This window comes from Podarcis bocagei, assembly GCF_964188305.1.
Source record: "Podarcis bocagei genome assembly, chromosome: 1".
In the NCBI taxonomy this organism is placed as follows: Eukaryota; Metazoa; Chordata; class Lepidosauria; order Squamata; family Lacertidae; genus Podarcis; species Podarcis bocagei.
In genome coordinates this window covers 44,722,394-44,744,411 of record NC_138125.1, presented here as the reverse complement: position 1 = coordinate 44,744,411, position 22,018 = coordinate 44,722,394, and the positions used below count along the sequence as shown (strand labels likewise).

The window sequence follows — 22,018 nt, the reverse complement described above, 5'->3', positions numbered from 1 at the left end:
CCTGTAGCCTCACTTCTCGCAATGAGGGAACTGCCAGAAAGGCTGCGTATGAAACAATAACCCGCAGCGATGAAAACAGAGTTTGGCAAAGAGCTGTAGAATCATACACTTATTCAGAGCTAGGGTTTGGATTAGGAGCAAAATGTACAGTCTTCTCTCTGATGTACAACAAATATATATTGACCAACCAAGGTGGATATAAGAATAAGAAATAATGGCAACTGATAAACTATATGGAACTGGCTGAGATGACCGGCAGAATTCGAGACCTGGGAGAAGAGACGGTGGAAGAGGACTGGACAAAATTCAAAGACTATCTACAAAAACACTATAAATTGTATGAATGCTAGGAGAATGCACGCTTGAAATGTAACAGGGCAGCAGTAATTTGGCTTTATGATATATGAAAATAGGTGTGACGTATCGGAATGAAGAAATTTGAAATAATATTATGTTTAAATTAAGCAGGCCAACCTATGATAAGGTTACTTAAAATTTGGGACATAATATTTGGGAAAAGTTAAGAATTGAAACAAGGTAATAAATTGCTGTCTATAACTATTTGATTGAGAACGCAGAGAAGGGAGACGTGAGGAAGTCTTAAGATTATGAAGATATGAATCTTTAACAACTGTATTTTATACCTATTTTTCTTTTACTCTTTGTTTATCTTTCTTAATCCTATCCTGATTTTTCTGTGGTGATGGTATCTTATATGCTTGGTGGTTTGTTTGTTGTTTAAAGAAAATTGCAATAAATATCTTATAAAAAAAAAAGAATAAGAAATAATGGGGACAATGTAGAGACACGATGGCGTCATCCATACCAAGCAGAAATTTAGTTCACCACACAACTGGTCAGGTTACCTCTCTCACACACAGAGCTGCCAAAAATCAGTTTCCCCCCTATATGAGCAAAACTGAGCAAAGTTTTTACCTTATATTGTTTTTTTTAAATTTATGACCCCAGCTACACAAAAGAAGTTGGAGTCATTACTAACACCGAATGGCTTCACAGTAGACCAAGTGTGGCCAAACTTGGCCTTCCAGCTGTTTTGGACCACAACTCCCTTCATCCCTAGCTAACAGGACCAGTGGTCAGGGATGATGGGAATTGTAGTCCCAAAACAGCTAGAGGGCCAAGTTTGGCCATGCCTGCAGTAGACTATGCCATTGTACAATGCACACAATCCTACTTCCTTTCACTTATGGCCATATATCACTCACCTGAACTTCAACTCATGACCAAATAATCCTGCAATTCAATTTCTGTGGATTACTTAAAAGAAAGAAAGAAATCATTGAGCTGTCCCTTCAGTTTAGCTAAGAATTATCCCATGTGAAGGTTTTACTGTACAGTGGTACCTCGGGTTAAGAACTTAATGCGTTCTGGAGGTCCGTTCTTAACCTGAAACTGTTCTTAACCTGAGGTACCACTTTAGCTAATGGGGCCTCCCGCTGCTGCCGCGCAATTTCTGTTCTCATCCTGAAGCAGAGTTCTTAACCTGAGGTACTATTTCTGGGTTAGCGGAGTCTGTAACCTGAAGCGTCTTTAACCTGAGGTACCACTGTACTAGCAACCTTTGTAGGTTTGGGAGAAAAGTCAGGGATGTCTCATCCTGCAGTTGGATGTGTACAGGTTATCTCACTTTAAAGCAATAATACTTTACATTCTTTTTCTCTAATCTCCTTAGGAGTTCATGCTTAGTTGGTAGTGGTCCCTTTTAGAGCTCTTGTTTGTTTCGCAGAATGCAGATTCACATATAAATCCTTTTTCATCTGGGTTCAATGGACATAGTTCTCAGCCCTGTCCTTCCTTGATATGATTTTGTGCTTTGTCTTGAGACTCAGAAGCCAGATTTGGGTCTCAGTCCTGTTTGCTAAGCTGTGGAGAGAGCTCCCTGACTATTTTGTTGTTTAGCTGTTTTTTGTTTGAAGCTGGACTCTCTCTTTCTCTGTATGTAATCCGTGCGTTCAATTAAGAGAAGCATCTGTTGGGTTTATTTCACATTGCCAAGGAAGGGCTGCAAATCAGCAGCATCTGCTCTGCTTTTTGTCAATGGCTTGTTTTTCATAATTTGCTCTGCAGGGTGAGTGTTTGGGGATGGGAGGGATCTTTTCGCTTCTCCCATCTTTATTATTGTTTGCCTCAAATGGTAGTCAAGGAGACTGATTAGGATTTTCAGCTGATTTTACTAAGCAAAGAATAAAAGAGGCAAACGGAGTTTTTAAGAAGGTAAACAAAACTGTGTACCATTAAAAATAAGGCACAATAAGGACTGCTCATTAATAGTTGTTATGACTTGTTTAATGAGGTGTTATGAATTATAGGCAGGATTCACCTAATGAACCCCATCAGAGGACAGCCCTAACCTTAATCCTTCCACCCTTGCAACAGGGCTTTCCCCTCCTCTGCTGGGAGGGTGAGGAGAACCCCAGAGCAACACACAGGGGGAGGATCACTCCATTTGGCCAGGTGATACGCTTACACAGAGAGAATGTTTGTTAATAGTGTGACGTTGAACTCCACCCACTGGGTTTGCAATTTCAGGTTGTTTTGAAGAAAGATTTTGTTTTAGAAGAGACAATGCACAGCAACCCACATAACAAAATACTTAGATTTAAACTCATTCCATTCCATTGGCTTCATGGGCTTCAATCCAACTCCTGCAGCATAAATGAGCTGCAGCTCAGGTAGATAATGCTTAACATGTAGTAAACCTATCGCTAATTAGCCAACAACCTGAGATTTTTATGAGTAACAAGTTAGCAGTGCCTTTGCCACTCATGATTGGCGTGAAGACAGTCCTAAACCTCATGCTGTATTTCCATGAAGTGGAAAGATGTGCAGGCTTTTGCACAGCGGCACCACCCTGACAAGGACCTGACACGTGACCTTGCGAACACTTTTGATACGAGGGTCATGTCGTCTTTCAGGGAGGTGCTGAAAAGGCGGATGAAGCAGCAGACCATGGACAGGTTCTTCAGCAAGAAGCAAAGAGTGGAAGAGGAACCTTCTTCAAGTTGTCCCCCAGAGTCTTAGAAAATGTATGTACAGTACACTTTGGTGATTTTTAAATGCTTTTCTGTCATGTTTAGAAACTTAAATTATTGTTCCTTCAATTTTTGAAATGCTCTTTACAGTATGCGTGACTTTAAAGAGCACTTAATAAACTCTTTTTGTACCAAATTTGGCTTTGTTTGGACTTTTTTTGACCATAGGAACGCATTAATTGATTTTCAATGCATTCATATGGGAAACCGTGCTTCGCAAGACGAAAAATTTGCAAGATGAAAAAACTCGCAGAATGAATTAATTTCATCTTGCGAGGCACCACTGTATTTACTACTACTGAGAAACATCCAGAAACGGGGAGGTAAAACCACCACCAGCAGCAGCATTAAACCCCAGGGCACTTTCCCCTGCCATTTCTGCAAGGCATGTTTATCAAGTCCTATAAGCAGTAGAGGCAGCCCTGTTATAATTAAATTATTTATTATTTATTATTATTATTATTGTTGTTGTTGTTGTTGTTGTTAATTTATACCCCTCCCATCTGGCTGGGTTTCCCCAGCCACTCTGGGCGGCTTCCAATACAGCAGCTTAAAATACAGTAGTCTGTTAAACATTAAAAGCTTCCCTAAAGAGGGCTGCCTTCAGATGTCTTCTAAATGTCTGGTAGTTGTTCTTCTCTTTGACATCTGGTGGGAGGGCGTTCCACAGGGCGGGTGGCACTACCGAGAAGGCCCTCTGCCGAGTTCCCTGTAACTTGGCTTCTCACAGTGAGGGAACCAGGCAGAAGGCCCTTGGTGCTGGACCTCAGTGTCCGGGCTGAACGATGAGGGTGGAGACACTCCTTCAGGTATACTGGACTGAGGCCGTTTAGGTCAGGGTGGAAGGTGCAGGGTGCTGCTTGGTTAACGCTGACCTATGACAGGGCCTTCTCATGGCAGTTCCCATTTGGGGAATGTCCTCTCTGCTGAGGTGCATCTATCTGCTGAGGTGCATCTATTTCAGAAGGAATCTTAAAACAATCCTGTTTACCCAGGCACCTGATGGGTAAAGAATACTTTTCCTAGTAACCTTGACATTATTAGCTGTGGAAGTACGGTATGTTATTGTTTTACAGGTTTTTAGATGTTTTGAAGATGTTTCCACTGTATTGTTTTATCACTGATGTTGCACTGCCCTGCCCTCTTTTGGGAGGAAAGATACAAATTTAATAATTAAATACATTATTATTTGGGGAAGCAGAAATCTGGAAGCGTGCCCGGATCTGTAATAAACAATGCTGTGACCTAACACTGAAAATAATTCAATTAGTTATGTGTCATATGCAGTTTCTAATTTCTGTTTTCTCTCACACATTTTATCATATTTACTTTACATCCTGTTTAAAGCATTTTGGAATAGACAGCTGCTCTGATACATCCTGAACTCTGTTAGAACAGAGAAAGGTAAGAAGCCAGCAAAGGAACTTTCTCGCTCATTAATAGAATATAAAGTTGAGAAGTGAGTTTATTTATTCCCGAATCCTTTTCCAGAATGAACAACAGATGTAATTTCTATTGTTGTGTAAGAACTAACATAGTCCTTAGAATAAGGACAAAACCCTGGCCTATGTAAAAAGCTTGGCTTTATTACATTTCTAGATTAAAAATGTAAGAATTCTTACATCAAAGCAGGTTATCAACTAAAAAAATAAACTGAATTCATTCACCAGAAACTTTGTGACCTTTGCACATGTTATGTAATGCCAAGCAACAAATTTATATTACTACAGGACCTGTTAGAACTCAGCCTCTATGACAAAGAGATTTCCTGTAAACACTGGAAGATCATGAAACTCAAGTCATACAATGAGAAACCACACCAAACTTTGCAGTAGCAGGAAAGTATTTTCATTATTTGGAAAAAAAATAAAATTCAAACTTTGTCATCACATAAAAACATAACATGATAAGTAATAAACATATTTACACTTCTGTTTTTGATTATAAATATACATTATATACAAAATAATGTTACAAAATGTAGAAAGTTCAGTGCTTCTGATTTTCTTTTTAAATTATTGAAATACTATGTTTTAAAATAACTACAAACAGACACTAGTATAAACCATATTATTGATTTCTGAAGGTCATTTTCATAACGGTCTTGAATGGTCAGACCAAAAGGTCAGTAGTGAACATTCTGAGCAAAATCTTGCTTGCACAATTCAAGGCTGGAGGTGAACAAAACTGATGCTGGGATTTACAAGGTCAGGAACATTGCTCTTCCACCACAGAAAGGACAATCCCAACTTCCTTGAATGAAAATTTGCTTCCTCTCTCTGCTTCCGCCATATTCCCTTTCCCACAGTACATGTTTATCACTACAAACATCACAGCACTTCCTATCTGAAATGTCTATTATTATTGCTGTAAATGTATGAGAGTCTGCGTGAACTGAGTTTTCCAGTTCAGAACTGCTCCTTTGGACTAAAAAACATAAGGTTACTCCTTTCCTTGTAGCAGTGTGAAGGAATGAAGAAGCAGGACAAACCAAGAAATTTATGATTTCACCCACAGATATCCCTCAATAAGTCCCCCTTGTAGCTTAGTCTTTCTTAGCCCAGCAGAGCTGTAGATAGTGGTGGTTGTTCTGCAGCAAGGAATAAAACTTCAGGGCTCATAAACACTTCCCTGGCTGTAAAAAAACCCACAAGTTTAGACTTGGAGGTTATTTGCAATTGAGGTGGTGGCACCAGATTCAGATATCCAACACAAAATTCCAAATCCTACCTAATGCATATGAAGAAGAAACACACTTCTATTCATGGTGACTAGTAGTGCAAAGGGCATGAAAACAGCTGATTGATTTTAAACGCACTTGTAAGGCTTTCAGTGAGCACTGGGATTAAGTTTCCTCATACTGAGGAGGCAGCAGCGGCAGGATTCTCCTCTGCTGTTTAAGTCCATGGATGTTTCTGTCATTCAGAAATAGGAGCAATTCCCAATTCACTGCTCAGTTCACCAAAGCATCATCCTAGGAGATGAAATGCCAGCTCATTATCCATCTCCCCTTACATTGTTTGGAATACATGGAAGGGGAAAAGATGTAAAATAGAGAAGCAACAGGAGGTACTGTTAGTAAGTAACTCCTTGCCAATACTGTTTGGGTACTGCAGGGGGGAAAGGCAGTTATGTCTTGATTTGGGCTCTCTAGATTCTTAAACACGCTTCAGGCACTTTCAAATCCAGAAAAAAATGGTGAGCTCATTTATTCTGTATCCATTATATGCATAGAAAAACATGTTTCTTCATTCATTCTTCTCACAGTATTGCTGGTTTATTCTGTGATGGCAGAGTGCCTTTTGCACCAATGGGCACCTTCCAAGATGGAAGTTTTGGAAAGTCACACAACTGTCCACGAGCAACTGGCAGCAAAGTAATTTCAAAGGCTAGTAAAAGACACCATCACTGCCTCTCCCCTCCCTGTAGTCAGTTATATTCCTCCTATCAGACTTCAAAATAAGGGAACAGGGGGCCAAAAGGTCTATTGCAGCTTTAAATTCACAGTCTGTCCAGTTCACCCACTTCCATCCTCTCCTCCTCCTGAGAGCAGCAAATTGCATATAATTAAAAAAATCCAAGTCCAATCCAATTGTGAATTGTAAACAATTAGCAGGAATGTCCACCTTGTGGCATCTCCAACACTGAGGTGCAAACAGAGCAACCTTCATTCTTATACCTGTTTATAAACAAATGGGAGGGGGAGAAATTAGAAACAGGCAGTGCTATTCAAAATACAGCTTAAAGTTGCAAACCAAATTCCCCCGCAGTAGCAGCAGAGTTTTGTGGAGCAGTGGGGCCACCAGATGGGAGCAGGATAATTGGCCTGATGCTCTCAAGTGAGGGCAAGGGGACTGGCATGAATTTTATCAGTATCCCCTTCCTGTTGTAGCCCTTTGCTCCACATTCCATGCCTTTTTGAAACAGGTTTTCAGGAGGTGTGGGGTGCTAGAGTGGGAAGTGAGAATGCAGAATTCTGGTTTCGGAAGTAAGAGCTTAAGCCAATGTCTTTACTCTGGGATTCAGCCCTTAAAAACAAAACAAAAAACCCTGAAGAAACTAACCCATTAATTTCTCTATTTTCTTAAGTATTGTTTGCAGGAATGATCTGAGCAACACTAGAAATAGTTCCATTACTACTCACTACTTGCCAGATTTATGGAAATGATGCCTGAAAGTCTAAAACTACATTGCTATCTTTTCAGATTTTTATTATTAAAAAATGAGACCTTAGCTCTATAAATTAATGACTAAATTAATGACAAATATAGCTTGGGAGCAGGATATCTGAAGGATCACCCCTCTCTGCATAAACCTGCTTGTCAGTTGTGGCCACCTTCCAGGGCTCTGCTCTATGTTCTGCAGCCAAGGCAGGGCCTTTTCGGTGATGGCACTCCGATTGTGGAACTGCCACCCAAGGAAGAATACACTGGCCCCTTCTTTATTGTCAGGTAGGTGGTCAAGACATTTTCCCTCTTTTAATATGTGTTGTTATCTCCGTTTAATTTTTGTTTTGAATGTCATTTTTGTTTGTATTGATATTTATTGTTGTAAACTGCTTTCAGAGCTCTTTTTGGAGCTAAAAGCAATATAGAAATGTTTAAGTAATTAAAACAGCGGACGCTGTAACACTCCAACAGTTTGACTTTAGCCCCAATGGCGCACTCTTCCGCTGTCTCTTGAGACAGGCGGGTGGCAAAAATTAAAATCTATGTAGGCAACATACATACCTCTGTGGCTATAACACACTCATTTCGCTCCTCTGCTATCACAAAGACAGATTGGTACATGGAATCCCTTGGAGAGCATATAGCTGATATTCTACATTCTGGCTTTTCACTGTTGAAAACAAAAAACCATGATAAAAATTCTAAGCAAAATGTTCTTGTTTCATGTGTTAAAACTGAAGAAAGGATCTTTTACAGTAGCTTAGGCCACGAATGACAGCAAATATTTAAAAATTCAGTTTCCAACCAATGACAACCTCAGTCTTCTATGACCAAATAACTAGGATCAGGCTGAAACTTGCATATGGGGAGTAGCCTGGTTTCAAGTAGCATTCATTGTGTTTTATTGAACCAAGTAAATCAGCTTGACTTACTAGGTGCAGTAGATGCACAAAATTTTAAATATTTTATGTAAAGGCTGTAAGTCTGCATTAAAAGACAGAATTTGGAACTACTTGGCTGTACTTTCTTTTTGTCTCTCTTCATTTCCTCACATTCACAAGACCAATTAAATTAGGTGAGCAGTTCAAGCATAAAGAATCTGGGTAGAGGTGTTTTTGTGAAGTCAACAACTTTGACAGGAACAAACGCATGCAGCCCTGCCTCACATGTCATGATAAGACACAGTTTGTCTTAAACCATGGTTGAATTGTGAGTGTGCCTCTGCTGCGTAGACCCCTTGTGTGGCTTCTCCCTACTTGCCCCATGTAGCTTAAACAAGCCATAGTATGACTTATCACATCATTCAATCCCAGACCATGAATTGTTTGCTTTAAACTGATGATGAGCAATAAGCCAAAAATAAGCTTAAGAACAAACATTAGTTGCTTTCTAGCCCTCAGATAATGGTTTCTTGGAATCTGTTACAACATAGTCCTACCACCTATCTAGCTACAGGATTGGCCTTGAATCAGTGGGCTGCAACCTGGCCATAAGATGGGTCGTGCCAAGGCATTTAAAATAATGTTATTTCATTTAAGCTTTGAGGAAGGTAAACTTCTTCCGAAACTTGATAGATTGTCAACGCTCCTCTGTTGCTGTGAGTGAAGTGTACTCTGCATGAAATTTAAAATGTCAGAGCTATCCACTTTCTATGCTTTTCAGAATCTAACACATTTATGAGTTGCTCCCTACTCCTGTTCTTTGCACTACATAGGCTTCCTTGTTCACAAATGCAGAGAAATTAGATTTCTTTAGAAGGTGTTCATACCTGCGTAACCAGAAAGGTGATTTCTCTCCTATACATTTTTCACTTTTATGATATTTATCTTCCTGAGCCCCTCTACTCGTCAGTTCCTTCATCAGGTTATAATCCAATGTGTGATTCTTAAGTTTGTAGTTTGATTTCTCCAGCACGCAGTCTACTTCAAGGTCTTTGTTTTTATTGGTGTTTTTAAGTTGAGAGGCTGGGATGAGATTTTCCTTCTGGAAGTCAGACAGGTTGTTCATGGCTTCTGAATTCTGTTCTGGCTGTCTCTGCATCTGCCGGATAACTATAGCGATCATGCAGCACAAAATGAGAAGAGCCACTAGCCCGACTCCCATGGATATGGCCACCCAAGGAACCTGTTTAGGAGGCTCTGAAACTGAACGCACTGGAAATTCACAATGGCTGCCCATGAAGCCAGAAGGGCAGTGACAAGCAAAAGAAGTAGGATAAAGCCCAACATAGCATGTTCCCCCATTCTGGCAGGGCTCAGAGGCACACTCATCTCTAGTTCTGGTTTCACAGTTTTTGCCAGCGTAGCCTGGCAAGCAAGTACATGTATAATCATGTGTAGTCACAAGGTCATGACAAGATCCTCCATTGGTGCATGGATTTCTGGAACATTTGCTGATGTTTATCTCACATTTCTGACCAGAGAAACCAGGACGACAGCGACACACGTGTTGCTGGCCCAAAACAAAGCATTGCCCACCTGTAGAGAAGAGCGCAATAAAAAAAAATCTTGATTAGGAATGTATTTTTTATTATAATTTAGCGACTGCTGTGTTGCACTGAACACAGAAGCAAAGACCAAGACTACCCAGGCACTAGAATATACAGGGTGTCCTTTAAAAGAGGTCCTGTGGATACAGCGTACACATGTTCCACAGGGCCTCTTTTCAAAGACTCACCCTGTAGTAGTGCAGCCAACAGGGCAAAGCTGAGGAGAAGACATAACCTGATACAGAATCATCAAGAATGAAGTAGGAGGACATAAGCAAGTAGCAGGCATCACAGAATGTGTGTGGGAAATGTTGTGAGAAAAGATATCAATTGGGAAATATTGACTTGATGCACAAGGAGACTTTTCTAGACACAGAAGGTGCAGAAATGAGGGAATGTAGACGACAAGAAGAGGTCCAGTAACAGCTAAGATTGCAGAAAAGCAAGAAGAAAAGATACAGTACAGAACTAAGATTTAGAAACCCAAAAATGGGTGTCAGATGGTCCATCAGTTGCTTCCAAAATCCACCGATGGGCCACATGAAAATTGCAGAGGGTCTTGGAGGCACTTATGGATTTTTCTGTCAGTTGTAGCAATTATAATGCACTACATGTATTATTTTGAATTCTATTTTTACAGACACACTGTTCCACCTGAATAACGTTTGTGGACCACTAGTAGTCTACAGACCTATTTGGGAACCCCCTATACAGTGGTGCCCCGCAAGACGAATGCCTCGCAAGACGAAAAACTCGCTAGACGGAAGGGTTTCTCAGTTTTGCGTTGCTTCGCTAGACGAATTTCCCTATGGGCTTGCTTCGCAAGACGAAAACATCTTGCGCTTTTTTCTTAAAGCCGCTTGAAGAGGCGCAGTTGTGACGGACTGTGCTTCGCAAGACGAAAAACATCGCAAGACGAAAAGACTCGCGGAACGAATTATTTTCGTCTTGCGAGGCACCACTGTACTATAGTCTGGTCCAAGGGGTCACGAAGAGTCGGACACAATTAAATGACTAAACAACAACAACAAATACTACAGTCTTATGAAGTGATCATGTATATAAACAAACAGCATTGCAAGCTACTCCTCCACCCTGTGAGTTAAAGAGCAACTTAGGAAGAGTTATTTTGAGCTGGGGGGAAAGAATCACTGGAGGGAAAGGGTTAAGAAGACTCTTTCCCCTTCCACTCGGCCGAAGCTGATCCTTTTTTTAAAAATGTGGAGAAAAAATAGGCAACTCATTGTAACATGCAATATAAACCTCACAAGTAAGTAGAAAATATACCGTACAACGTATACCTTATAATAGTAAAAGAAAACTGACAGATCAAGGGAGGAACACAGAATCAGATTAAAGTTTCATTATTGTCTGTCCCCAAAGATGAAACTCCTCTGGTGAAAGGACTTACCATTAGAACAGGGGTTGTTGGTACACCTGTCTTCTTTCTTTTCGCAGTTGGATCCTGTAAAGCCCATAGGACAAATACAAGCATAGCTGGTTCCTCCTTCTCTTTCTAGGCATGTGCCACCATTAAAACATGGAGAATCAACACAAGTCAAGGCACTGTGCTCACAATTAACACCATCGTATCCTGGGGGACATGTGCATTTGTAGTATTTCCCTAAATCCTGTGGGGGGGAAATAAGGAATATATAAAATTTAGCTCCTTCAAACTAGTTGCTTTTCAGTTACATTTCCTGTCCATTTTTCAAAGGGACATAAACTTTCAGAGATGTGAAAGCAGATGCACCCAAAACAAATTAAATTAAAATGGAATCAGATTGGGTCTCCAAGTAAGCAGGGCTAAAACACAGCTAAAGGGTCTTGCAGATGAAAAAGTAAATTCACGCTATAAATTAAGTGATACTACTACAAAGAGACTTGAGTTCATACCAACAATGTACTTCTCAACTATTGATGGTTACTAAAAAGAGCACTGAGGGAATAAGACTTATTAACCTGATATGGACTGTACGTACTCAGACACTACCAAAGTGAAGTAAGACAGACTGAAAATATTACTTGCAGTATAACTGTGTAGCTAAAAGAAGGTACATGAAGCAGATAGATGTGTTTTATATAGCACTGAAGGCCAGGACTATGCAGGGGGATCAGTAATATTTTTGCTTTTGTTTGTGTGCAAGCCCTATGTGAGCTTCAGGGCCCCTCTGTGCCATAGCTGGGGGTGCCACCATATCTGCACCAGCGCTACCCCCACCCTTTTTTGCCGATGCCGCAGTGCCTGCTAACTTCTCCTTCCCCAGTGGCCAGGAAGAGTCTCCAAGATGGTATCCACCAACTATCTACCTTGAAATCATCATCAGAGGCCCTCAAAATGGCAAGAGGCTGCTAGGAGGAAAGGCCTTCACAGGAACAGCATCCTGGTTCTGGAATGTTCTCCCTAGGGAGGCTCACTTGGAGCATATTCTGTATTCCCTTCAGTGTCAGGCAAAGGCTATTTTAAAATTCTCCCAGGCTTTTTAGGGACTTTTAATAGTTTTGATATTTTTTATTTAAATTTTAAAGATCTGCCTGTGGTTGGTTTTCTTGATTTATTTCTGCTGTAATGTGTTGCTTTTATTGTTTGTACTGTATTTTAACAATGTACACCCTCCTTCCCCAGACCTGTAACCAGTCAATCAGTCCCTCCTCTTTACTGGTCAGACAGGGGTATTGTGAACATTCATGCATACTACCCCAAACTCATCAGTGGAAGGACAAGATATAAATATGGAAGGCTGCTTTTTCTCTTTCCACAAATAAATTTCCAACATATAATTAGTTCTTACTGTGCAACTGCCTCCATTCTTGCAGGGGTTACTGTCACATTCGCTGATATTCCGTTCACAGTCAACACCAGTAAAACCCTCTTTGCAGGAACATGTATAACTTCCCTGGCCAGTGTTCATGCAGGTGGCCCCATTCTTGCAGGGTCTGTGATGGGTGCAGTAGTTCAGATCTGCAAGGACAAAAACATGACAATGAGATTGTTCTGTTTTAACAAAGAACAAAAAAGATGAGGCACTAGAAGTAGCAAAACAGAGACTTTGACCAAAACACCTTCAATTTATTGTTCAATAGAATCAATGGAAATTTGTGTCCCCAGCCAGGAGGACTTTTAGGAATGCCTAAAATAAACATCCTGGGGGTGCATAAGCTCAGTACTTTCCCTACAATGTAGTTCTCATTGCCACAATGAGTAATGCTTAAAACCTTTCCATGTGCAATAAGACAAAAAACAAAGATAGTCACCTGGTGGCCCTCACTTTTGTTCATAACCTGGTATATCAAAACGACATGGAAGGAAATGGACTTATGAATGTACTATGAGCTTTTAGTATCATGAATATAACCAAGGTAAGATGGCATACTTTACTTAATGATAGATGATCAATCAGAATTTCACCTGCTAGGCCAATTAAAATACCCTTAAACAGATAGGCCATATTCTGCAATAACTACTGTATATATGCATCCTTAGGGCTATAAGAATGATTTTGCTTTGAATCTGGGTGGGCTGATAAGTGTACTGCGTTTGGAGCTAATACTTGTCTTTGTAGGTGCCTAAAGCTATTAGCAATAAAGGGATGTGCATTTATCAAGTTGAAAAAGATCCTAGTAAGTTTATACACTTCCAACATTCTCATTAGGTAGGCTTTCTCTAGACAAAGTTTCTTCTACAAGGTTCAGAAATGTTTCTTAGGATGTTCAATCATACATAGGTGGTATAACCACCTTGAAATATATTGACCATGTATGTGGTTAATAAATTAAATAATTGCATGTCTGCATATTCCCTATAAGGATTCCATTGTAGCAAAAGAACTTGTAACCCCAGTTTAAAGTGCAGATATGACTTTGGAGAACCATAGTTATTCAACTGAGATTACATCAGAGATCATGGAAACATGTCAGGTGCATAGTCAAGCCTGTCCCTTGAAACAGAATCTGGAGATTTTCCCCAATTTCCATTTATTTTAAATTCTGCATTAGTCATATAAGAATATTCCCATGAGTAAAAATAAGGAAGAGACAGATTCTGTTTGCTTGTGATACCATATGTTTAGAAAATGGCCTCAGTTAAGTATATGATAGATCACTAAATATACAGTTTTTATAAGGGACAAGAGGCAAGACTAAATGTGTAGTGTGTATACTTAAAAGAAAAATATGTGCGAATACTTTTGAATGTTCCTGTAAACATATACCACTTTTACAGAAAGAGAAGAATTTAAGAGAAATTTTGACATTTGGCCACAATCATCCAAGACAATCATATTCAAAGTCTATTAGTTAGACTTCTTGCAGCAACCTAAAATGTTAAATTTCTCCTTAAGAAATTTATCAGCAAGAAAAAAAACCACTCACATAAAAATTAATGCATTTTTGTTATAACTACATCAACTAACCTTGATCACAAAAAAGGCCTCCCCAGCCTTCATCGCATATGCACTTTCCTGGTTTTGTACAGGTCCCATGGCGACAACCCACATGAGGGATACATTCATTACAGTAACGGCCTTTCCAACCACTACGACAGCTGAAAAGAAACAATTGAAATGTATGAAGTAACTGTTACAATACTTTGAGCTTACTTGAAGTCAAAGGGAATTTTATCAGTGATGACCACTGAAATGAGTAAAGTGAGAAGGGAGAGGACTCATATACTGTTAATCACATTGAGATCTAATACAGCAACTACTTACATGCACTCTCTTGGCTTTCTGCAAAATCCATTTTTCTCTGAACACCCTTCTAGACAGATAGCTGTTTCAATGGGGGAAAAAAAGTTTAAGTTAATACTTTCAAAAATGCATTTCAAAGTATTTATTATTGTATTTGTATCCAACAAGCTCAAGACAGCAGCCTAGTTTGCACATCACAGTAAATATTAGTTAACTGTTTACTGTAAACACTGATCTGGGCTGCTGATCTGGCAACAAGCCACGATCCCTGGTTTAGCATTATGCTTGAATCAGGGATTGTGGCTTATTTCATGCCCCCAAACTAATGACCATGGTTTCAGCAAAACAAATCCTCATCCCTGGTTGGGTATAATGCTAAGCTAGGGTAATATTTTGTTTCTTCTTGCATGCTGGCAGGGAGGACCAAAAGATTAAACCATTAACTCTGGTTTATTATGATGTGCAAACATGGTCCACATGTTTTCTCATTGACAATCCTGAGAAGCAGTGACTGCCCCAGAGGCAGAGAGTGAATGGCCTACAATTGCTTACAGTTGTATTTTGCACTAAACAAAAATTCAAATTCTGTTCCAAAGATTCTCATATGCCATGCTCAAAATTATGTAAATCAATGTGAAGTGGGAACATGTACAATTTTATATATAAAACAGGTGTAATTTACATGCATTATTGTGAATTCAACATTTGATTTGCTTTTTAAAGGCAGAGAACTAGAAGAAACCTGTAGCACCAGCATCGTTTTTAAAGAAATTTCCTTTAGGCCAGGAGTTTTTTTTTTTGTTTGTTTTGTCAACAAATATCGACTTGGTTCCCTAAGACCAATGAAAACAAAAAGTGGTTGGATTTTTAGAATTCCTACAGCTGCAGTGCCATCAGTTTTGATGATAGCTGTGAGATATACACACAACTTTAGCAATAAAAAAACTCTAAACTTCTTAGATGTACCTGAACCCATAGTTAAAATGCCAGTATGAAATTCACTAAGAAGCTGCCCTGGCAACTAGAAGTGTTTTGAAATGTAAAATTAGACTTGAGAATGCCTTTTACAGTTGTTATCTAGAACATTAAGCTAAGATACTGGGGACATTCGATGCAGTCACCATCTAAAGCTGGCTGACTGAAAGTAGTTGCAAAGCGGGGAGTGGAAATGATGTGAAGTACAGATGCAGGAAATGGTGTGATGGCCCCAGGAGCAGGTGCAATAAGAAAATGAACCATTTATGAGGGAGCTACATTCCCCTGATTCTTTAGTACCAAGGGAATGGGGTGGAGACAACTGTGGTTCCCATTCATTTCCATTATTGCACATACACCACCTCACCCAGAAGAATGGAATGGCATTTTTGCTCTACTGACTTGCTTAGAGTTGGAGGTCTGCATTCAAAACGGGCACACCTGCAGCCACCATAAATGGTAGCACAACGGAATATAATTTTGAGAACCACTTCTATGGAGCCTAGGAAATCGCCAAAGCCCTTTTAAATGTAAGAAATGGTCCCAGAGAGTAAGTAATGTGAATCAGGAAAACCATTGCCTGGCTGCAGCCTTATATAAACTTTCAAATCACATTTGTGTGTATTAATTAGAAGCCAGTTCCAAAGACAATTGCATCAAGGAACTGATGTCCAGTAGCGCAGCTTGGTCATTTGAAGACTGGATTTAGGAGAACCATTTAATCTGTAAACTGTGTCTATACACTTCGAGGGATGGAGAGAAGAAACTGGTCTCGGATATATGGCAGTGGGTGTTTTTTGTAAAAAAAAAATACTATTTTCATGCTTTAAGAAGGAACTTATTCGGCCTGTTCCAGATAAGGCTGGCGCCCGTTTCCTCATATTATAACTGTCCATGTTATAACTATGAGGCGCTCATAACGGGGTTAGGAGGCCAGTGAGACATTTCTGGTTCTCAGTTGGAACTGCAAGGGCACAGCAACGCACCCGCATGCCGTCCTGCCTATGAGTTTCAACAGAACCCCGTCTCCATCCCTCTCTCTGCCTCGACCCTCGCAGGTTCCTTTTCCAAATCCCCTCAGCCAGTGGCGTAGCGTGGGTTGTCAGCACCCGGGGCAAGGCAAGTAATTTGCGCCCCCTAACCCTAACCCCCAGATGTTGCGCCTGGTGTGGCCGGCCCCCCCTGCACCCCCCACGCTACGCCACTGCCCTCAGCCCTCTCGCCCCCGACCCTTTCGGCCCCCCTCCGCCGACCTCTAAGGGCTCGCGCACGCGCAGTGTCCCCCTAGGGTTGCTTTGCTTTCTTTGCCTCCCCGTCCGCCAGCTGTTGGCGCTCGCGACCGGCAGGGGGAGCTGTCGCGCCCTTTCCCTGCCCTCGAGGCTCAGTTTGCGCGCCCGCCCGCGCGTTTTCTGCGCCAACTGGTCGCTGGGGTGGGGGGCGGAGGGAGGGGGAAGTCTAGGGCGGGAAGGGCGGCCTCGCTCACCGTCTGTGCAGTAGTCCCCCGTCCAGTCGGGCAGGCAGGCCATGGTGCCGTCGGCTTTGCAGACGTAGTGGCCGAAGAGGTCGTCGCGGTCCTTGCAGAGGCGGGAGCAGTTGTCGCCGTAGTAGTGCTCGTTGCACACCACGCGGTAGGAGAAGTTGAGGCGGGCCCCCTCGTGGCTCTGCTGGTCGGGCAGCCACGCCTCGCCCACGGCCAGCGAGCGCCGGATCGCCATCTGGCTGATGAGCCACTTCCGGGCAGGGGGCTTGGATCCTGCTGGGGCGGGAAGGACACAAGCTAGGTTAGGCCTGGAGGGAGAAGCAGGACACTCTCCCCGAGCCCCGTCTCCCTTTCTAGCCACATCCAAGGCCCCTGTGTCAACAAGGTCTTTGGTTTGCGCCAGACTCAACTGCGGAATCTGGAATGCGAGAAGAAATGCCCCTGGGCACGTGCAGAGTGCCACTCACTCACCACTCAAAGGGGGGAAATAAACAGAGCATAGAGGCAGGTGATAAGGTTTTGGATTGCATGCAGAAGCACATCTCTTTAAAATATAATAAAAAGCTTTGCACTGACAGTCACCACCCAGGAGTCACCGCTATTTCACACCGTCCTCTAGCTTTAGTCCATCTGCTACACTTTAACCTCCTTTGCATGCCACTGCTGCATCCCTCTCTCACATCCCAAAGGACCATTTGCACTCTTGTTTTACAGAACCCATCCCATAGTGTGGTACTGCATCCTCACAGGTTAGTTGCCACTTTTCCCCCAGCGGGTGTCAGGGCATCCGTTTAACGGCTGTATAATAAGCAGAAATCCAACATGTAAAATATTTTCCATCCTGGCATTCTCCCTGTGAAGACATGCTACACCTGCTGAATACAGTTGTTTCAGGCAGAGAGGCTCTGCTGGAAGCAGGTGGTAACTCTGCTCACAGTTCATCCCTTATGTTAAAGCACACTGGGCACTTAACTGCTCCTCTTGTCTGATGTGCCTTGGCTGTTCACAACAAGGAAGAATTCCCACACACCGTCCTTCTGGCCCATGCTACCATGCACAGTGCTACCACACACTATGCCCTTATTAAAACATTCTCACATTACACGCCAGCTTGTGCTTCCTCTCCAGTGTCACCGTAATTAGCGATGGCGTCTACCATCAATCTTCTAGCCCCAACATACAAGCCCAGACTCTGTGCAATAGATTTCATCAGCTGGTGCCCTCATATTTTTTTAAGTAGCAATGCTCATTGCAACATGCTCAATATAATTAAAAACAGTGAAGGATTTTGTTTTAGGGAGCGGGATTGAAGGTAAGAAATCCTAATAATGCCAAATAAAGAGAATCAACCTGGCCCTCAAAAGGCATTTGTGACAACGTGTTACCACTGAAATTAAACTGAGGAAGAAAATTGAATTATTCAGCCCAAGTAGTGTGCCAAATAATGTTGTTTAAAATATTAATAAGCCAGGAGTATATAGAGACATTTGAGGCTCAACCACTGGGCTCCAGTAATTAGGGGGTCAGGGGTCACATGATACCAGTGTAAAAGCACTGTTCTCTTTTGCCTTTAGTATCCATTATTGTTAGCTGTGGTCCTGAGAAGCTTTACAGAAAGCCTTTCAAAGTAAGAGCTCTTGTGCTGTTGAAATATCCTTTTCCTCTATGTCAGAAAAACATCCCAAAGCCATTATTCCTTTTCCAAAGGGCGGAATTTGAAAAAGGTGTAAAATACAGGAAAAGGCAGTCAGGACTTTTTGGCAGCCTTGCCGTTTTCTCACCAAAGAGCTCCTTTCTTTCCCACGCCAAAAATAAACGGGAGGAAACGCAATTGTGTGGAGATTAAGCAGGGGGACAAAATCAAAGCAAAACCCATCAAGATGTTGGGAACAGCTCTGCCTTGCAAATTAAAGCAAGCATCGAAAATATTTTCTGAACTTACATGCAATAAGTAAAAACAATATTTATTTATGTAGCTTAGGTGGAAGCTATTTAATAACTGTGCTGGCAGACTTAGCTATTTTGTGTTGTTTTTTTAAGCTAGCTTCTGCATAAAGCTGCAAGTTTTGAAAAGCTGTCGCCCCCTAGTGAGTAGGAAAGGAACGGCCATATTCACCTGCTGGATTGTAACCTTCGGGAGCGTGCCAGGCTTCAATGATCAATGAGAAAGTTCCCTGTGAATGGAAAGGAGGAGTGAGAGGAAGGCACAGAACCTAAGACAAGCGTGGAGTTCTAGTGATAAGTGATCGGAAAGGGGCTGTCGGCCTCAGAGATTTAAAACAATCGGGTGAAACCAGAAAACCTCTACCTGGCGGTAGATATACATTTCAATTAATCTAATTGCAGATAGCATTACTTTGTCTGAGTCGATGAAATGGAGCTTCCTCCGGAGGACTGCTTTCATCTCCTGGGAAAAGGCGTCTCTCGCCTCTGACCAGGGTGCAGGAGGAAGAAATGTTCTCTCCCTGCCTCCCCAAGGCGACCCTTCCCACCCCAGCTTCGTGGAAAGCAACTTTCCCCTAGCTACAAAATGTGCACATTTCACTCGCCTTGAGCAACTCGCCGTTCTATTCCGACATGCATTTGCAACGCCCGCAATTAGAGCGCAGCTTTCTACATGGCACCAAGTTATGGAAACAAAACGTCGAGCGCAGGGTTTGTTTATATAGCCTGCAGCTGAACCACGGCGGCCTCTGCTTTTTTATTGTTATTATTTCGACTTCCTCGCTCAACCCCCGCCCCGCTTTTCCAAGGCTGTTGAAGGTGAGCTCTCACCGGCCACGTGAAGTTGAAAGGCAACTTGATGGGGCTGCCGAAGCCCTCGGTCTCCCGGATGGCGAAGGAGTTGATGCCCAGCACCGGGGTCACGATGCTGCCGAAGGTGCAGTCGCCCGGCGAGATCACCGCCTGGTAATGCATCAGGCACACGCGGAAGAAGGTCCTGCAGCCGGACCCGCACGACTCTCCGCTCGCCAGGGCGCCTTGGCCGTTGGCAAAGTGCCGCAGCTCCAGCTGGAAGACGCCCGAGCCGGAGACCTTCTGCGCAAAGGGGAGACACACACAACAGCAGAGCTTATACCCCGAGCTTGTTCCCTTTGGGGCCAACACTTTCCAGAAAGAAAATGAAAAACTCCCCATGCACACATATATAAATGTGTGTGTGTATATATACATATTCCCCCGACGGCTGTGCCAACATCATTACCTGCAGCGTCACCGCGACAGCCAATGTCAAGCCCACGAGGCGCAAGGCTGCCATCCTCCCGCTACGATGTGCTTAATTCCTCCCGGGCTGAGCTTTCAAGGCTCGCTCGTATTCCTCAGGTGGTCCAAAGATGCGCTGCTGCTGCTGCTGCTGCCTGGCTCTCCCAAGTCGTGGCATGCAGGTCAGAGGCTTCCCTTCCAAGTACTCCCCAAGACGAAGAGGAAGGTATAATCCAGTGGGGATGCTTTTTAAAGCATCGGAGTGGTCGGAGGGTTAAATCCCGTCGTTTATAAAACTCCCAAGCCCGGAGGAGAGAGGCGGAGGGGCGTGTGAGCGTGGCGCGGCAGCAGCTAGTTCCTTCCCCCGACCTCAGCTGCTGCTCCTGCGCTCGCTCCGTGAGTGGAAAGCTGGCTTCCCTTCGCGCTGTTTATATAGTTGCCTCCTGGCCTCGCAAGCTCATTATGTAAACTGTCCGTCAGGCTCGGGAGATCCCTCCCCCTTATCTTTCTGGAAGAAGGAACCCAATGTGGTGGAGAGCCCGCAGATCCAGAATTAATACCCTGCTGCTGCTGCTGCTGCTCCACACTGACCACCAAGGAGCCGAGCTGATTATGAAGATGCCCCAGCATCTGTTGAGAGATTTAGTGCGCTCGCCACGGAGACGGAGCCCTCGCAAAGGGGAAGGAGGAGGCAGGCAACCGGGGAAAGATTTTGCCTTGTGAAAAGAGTGCCCTTCTCATTCGGGCTCGAAAAGACTGCATGCTTCCTAAAGGAAGGCGAATGCAGTCCAAAGCGCTAGGGGACTTGTGGCTTTCCAGATGTTTTCCAACACCTGTCAGCCCCAGCCAGCATGGCCAATGGTTATAGGTGAGGGGAGATGGGGTCCAACAACTTCGGGGCGCACAGATTCCCCATCCTATGCACTCTTGTTTGGCCATATAGTGTTACCTGCCCAGGTGAGAGCAGGTAAGAAACCAGAACTGACGCCCGTTCTTGAGAAATCGAAAGGCCAACCTTGCTGCGGATTTCCACACCCCTCCAAACATCTTTCCCCGGGCTGTTTGGCAAATCACTTCGATTCACAGGGCTCTGAGGCCGGCGCACCTGTGTGCCCTAACCCTGTGGCTATTTCTATCTGCAGCCCCGACGCGTAAGAGCGGAGAGGGGGCAGGACGACGTATTAACCCTTGCGCTGCCTCCGGACAGAGTTAGGCGAATTAAAGTGGTTTTGCTCTAAAGTTGGCATATTCTTCCATGCTCCTCCTGCGGCTCCCAAAGCCCTACCATTTGCGCCCCCAAACCCCACCAGCTGACTCTCCTTGGACAGAGGGAAGCTGCTCTCACCTCTCAGGTGAGGACCGGTGGAGGCAGTCATTTTCATCAACAGGAGAATCGTAACCGTATAGAGTTCGGTTTCCGTGACACCGAGGAACACGCATTGGGTACCAACCCTGTCCCAAGGGCAACATCCCCCGTGGTGTGAATGGAGAGCCTTGCAGCCTGCCAGCCTGCCTGCTTGCCCGCCTTCCTCCCTCCTCGGAGCGGTGCGCCGGCTCAGATTGTATCCTGGCTGCAGGCTGGTGTGTGCCAATAAACCCCTTGGCCTGATTGCAATGTGTGCTTATTGTTGGGTCGCGTGTCCCTCATTAAAGCCAAGCACAGAGAAGGCCTTTCATGTGGCTTTTATTTCAGCTTGTTAAAAAGGGAGGGAGGGAGGGGGAAGGGGGGGGGAAGAAGATAAACCTTCAGCTGTATGATAATGAGGTCTTGCCACCTTTATGCCAGCCCCTGTCCGCGCTTCTCTTCACCTGTAAAAAAAATAAATAAAAAATAAGTGAAATAACCGGTTGGTGCGTTGTTTTGGGAAACAGTGGGTGTCTCCCAGGCAGCCCTTAGGGAATACTCTTGTTTTATTTTGAGGCCAGAAAGCATAAACATAGGTGTGGGTTTCTGCCTGAAC

The 22,018-nt window shown here is 43.2% G+C and overlaps 1 protein-coding gene across 3 annotated transcripts; it reads right to left on the bottom strand.

The window, feature by feature from the left end:
• Nucleotides 1–4,885: 4,885 nt before the first annotated feature.
• Nucleotides 4,886–21,631, bottom strand: DLL4 (delta like canonical Notch ligand 4). Of its 3 annotated transcripts, XM_081206195.1 has the most exons (11): nucleotides 20,059–21,630; nucleotides 19,629–19,892; nucleotides 18,970–19,027; nucleotides 16,857–17,129; nucleotides 14,420–14,480; nucleotides 14,123–14,253; nucleotides 12,503–12,672; nucleotides 11,122–11,341; nucleotides 8,991–9,699; nucleotides 7,784–7,892; nucleotides 4,886–6,732 (listed from the first exon to the last, which is right to left on the bottom strand). In XM_081206195.1, the coding sequence occupies exons 1-11, from the start codon at nucleotides 20,110–20,112 to the stop codon at nucleotides 6,727–6,729; spliced, it is 2,055 nt and encodes a 684-aa protein (XP_081062321.1). In that variant the 5' UTR covers nucleotides 20,113–21,630; the 3' UTR covers nucleotides 4,886–6,726. The 3 variants fall into 3 exon arrangements, with proteins under 3 accessions (XP_081062321.1, XP_081062319.1, XP_081062320.1); XM_081206193.1 differs by having other exon boundaries at nucleotides 19,629–21,631; XM_081206194.1 differs by having other exon boundaries at nucleotides 16,857–17,126; nucleotides 19,629–21,631.
• Between the last annotated feature and the right edge of the window lie 387 nt (nucleotides 21,632–22,018).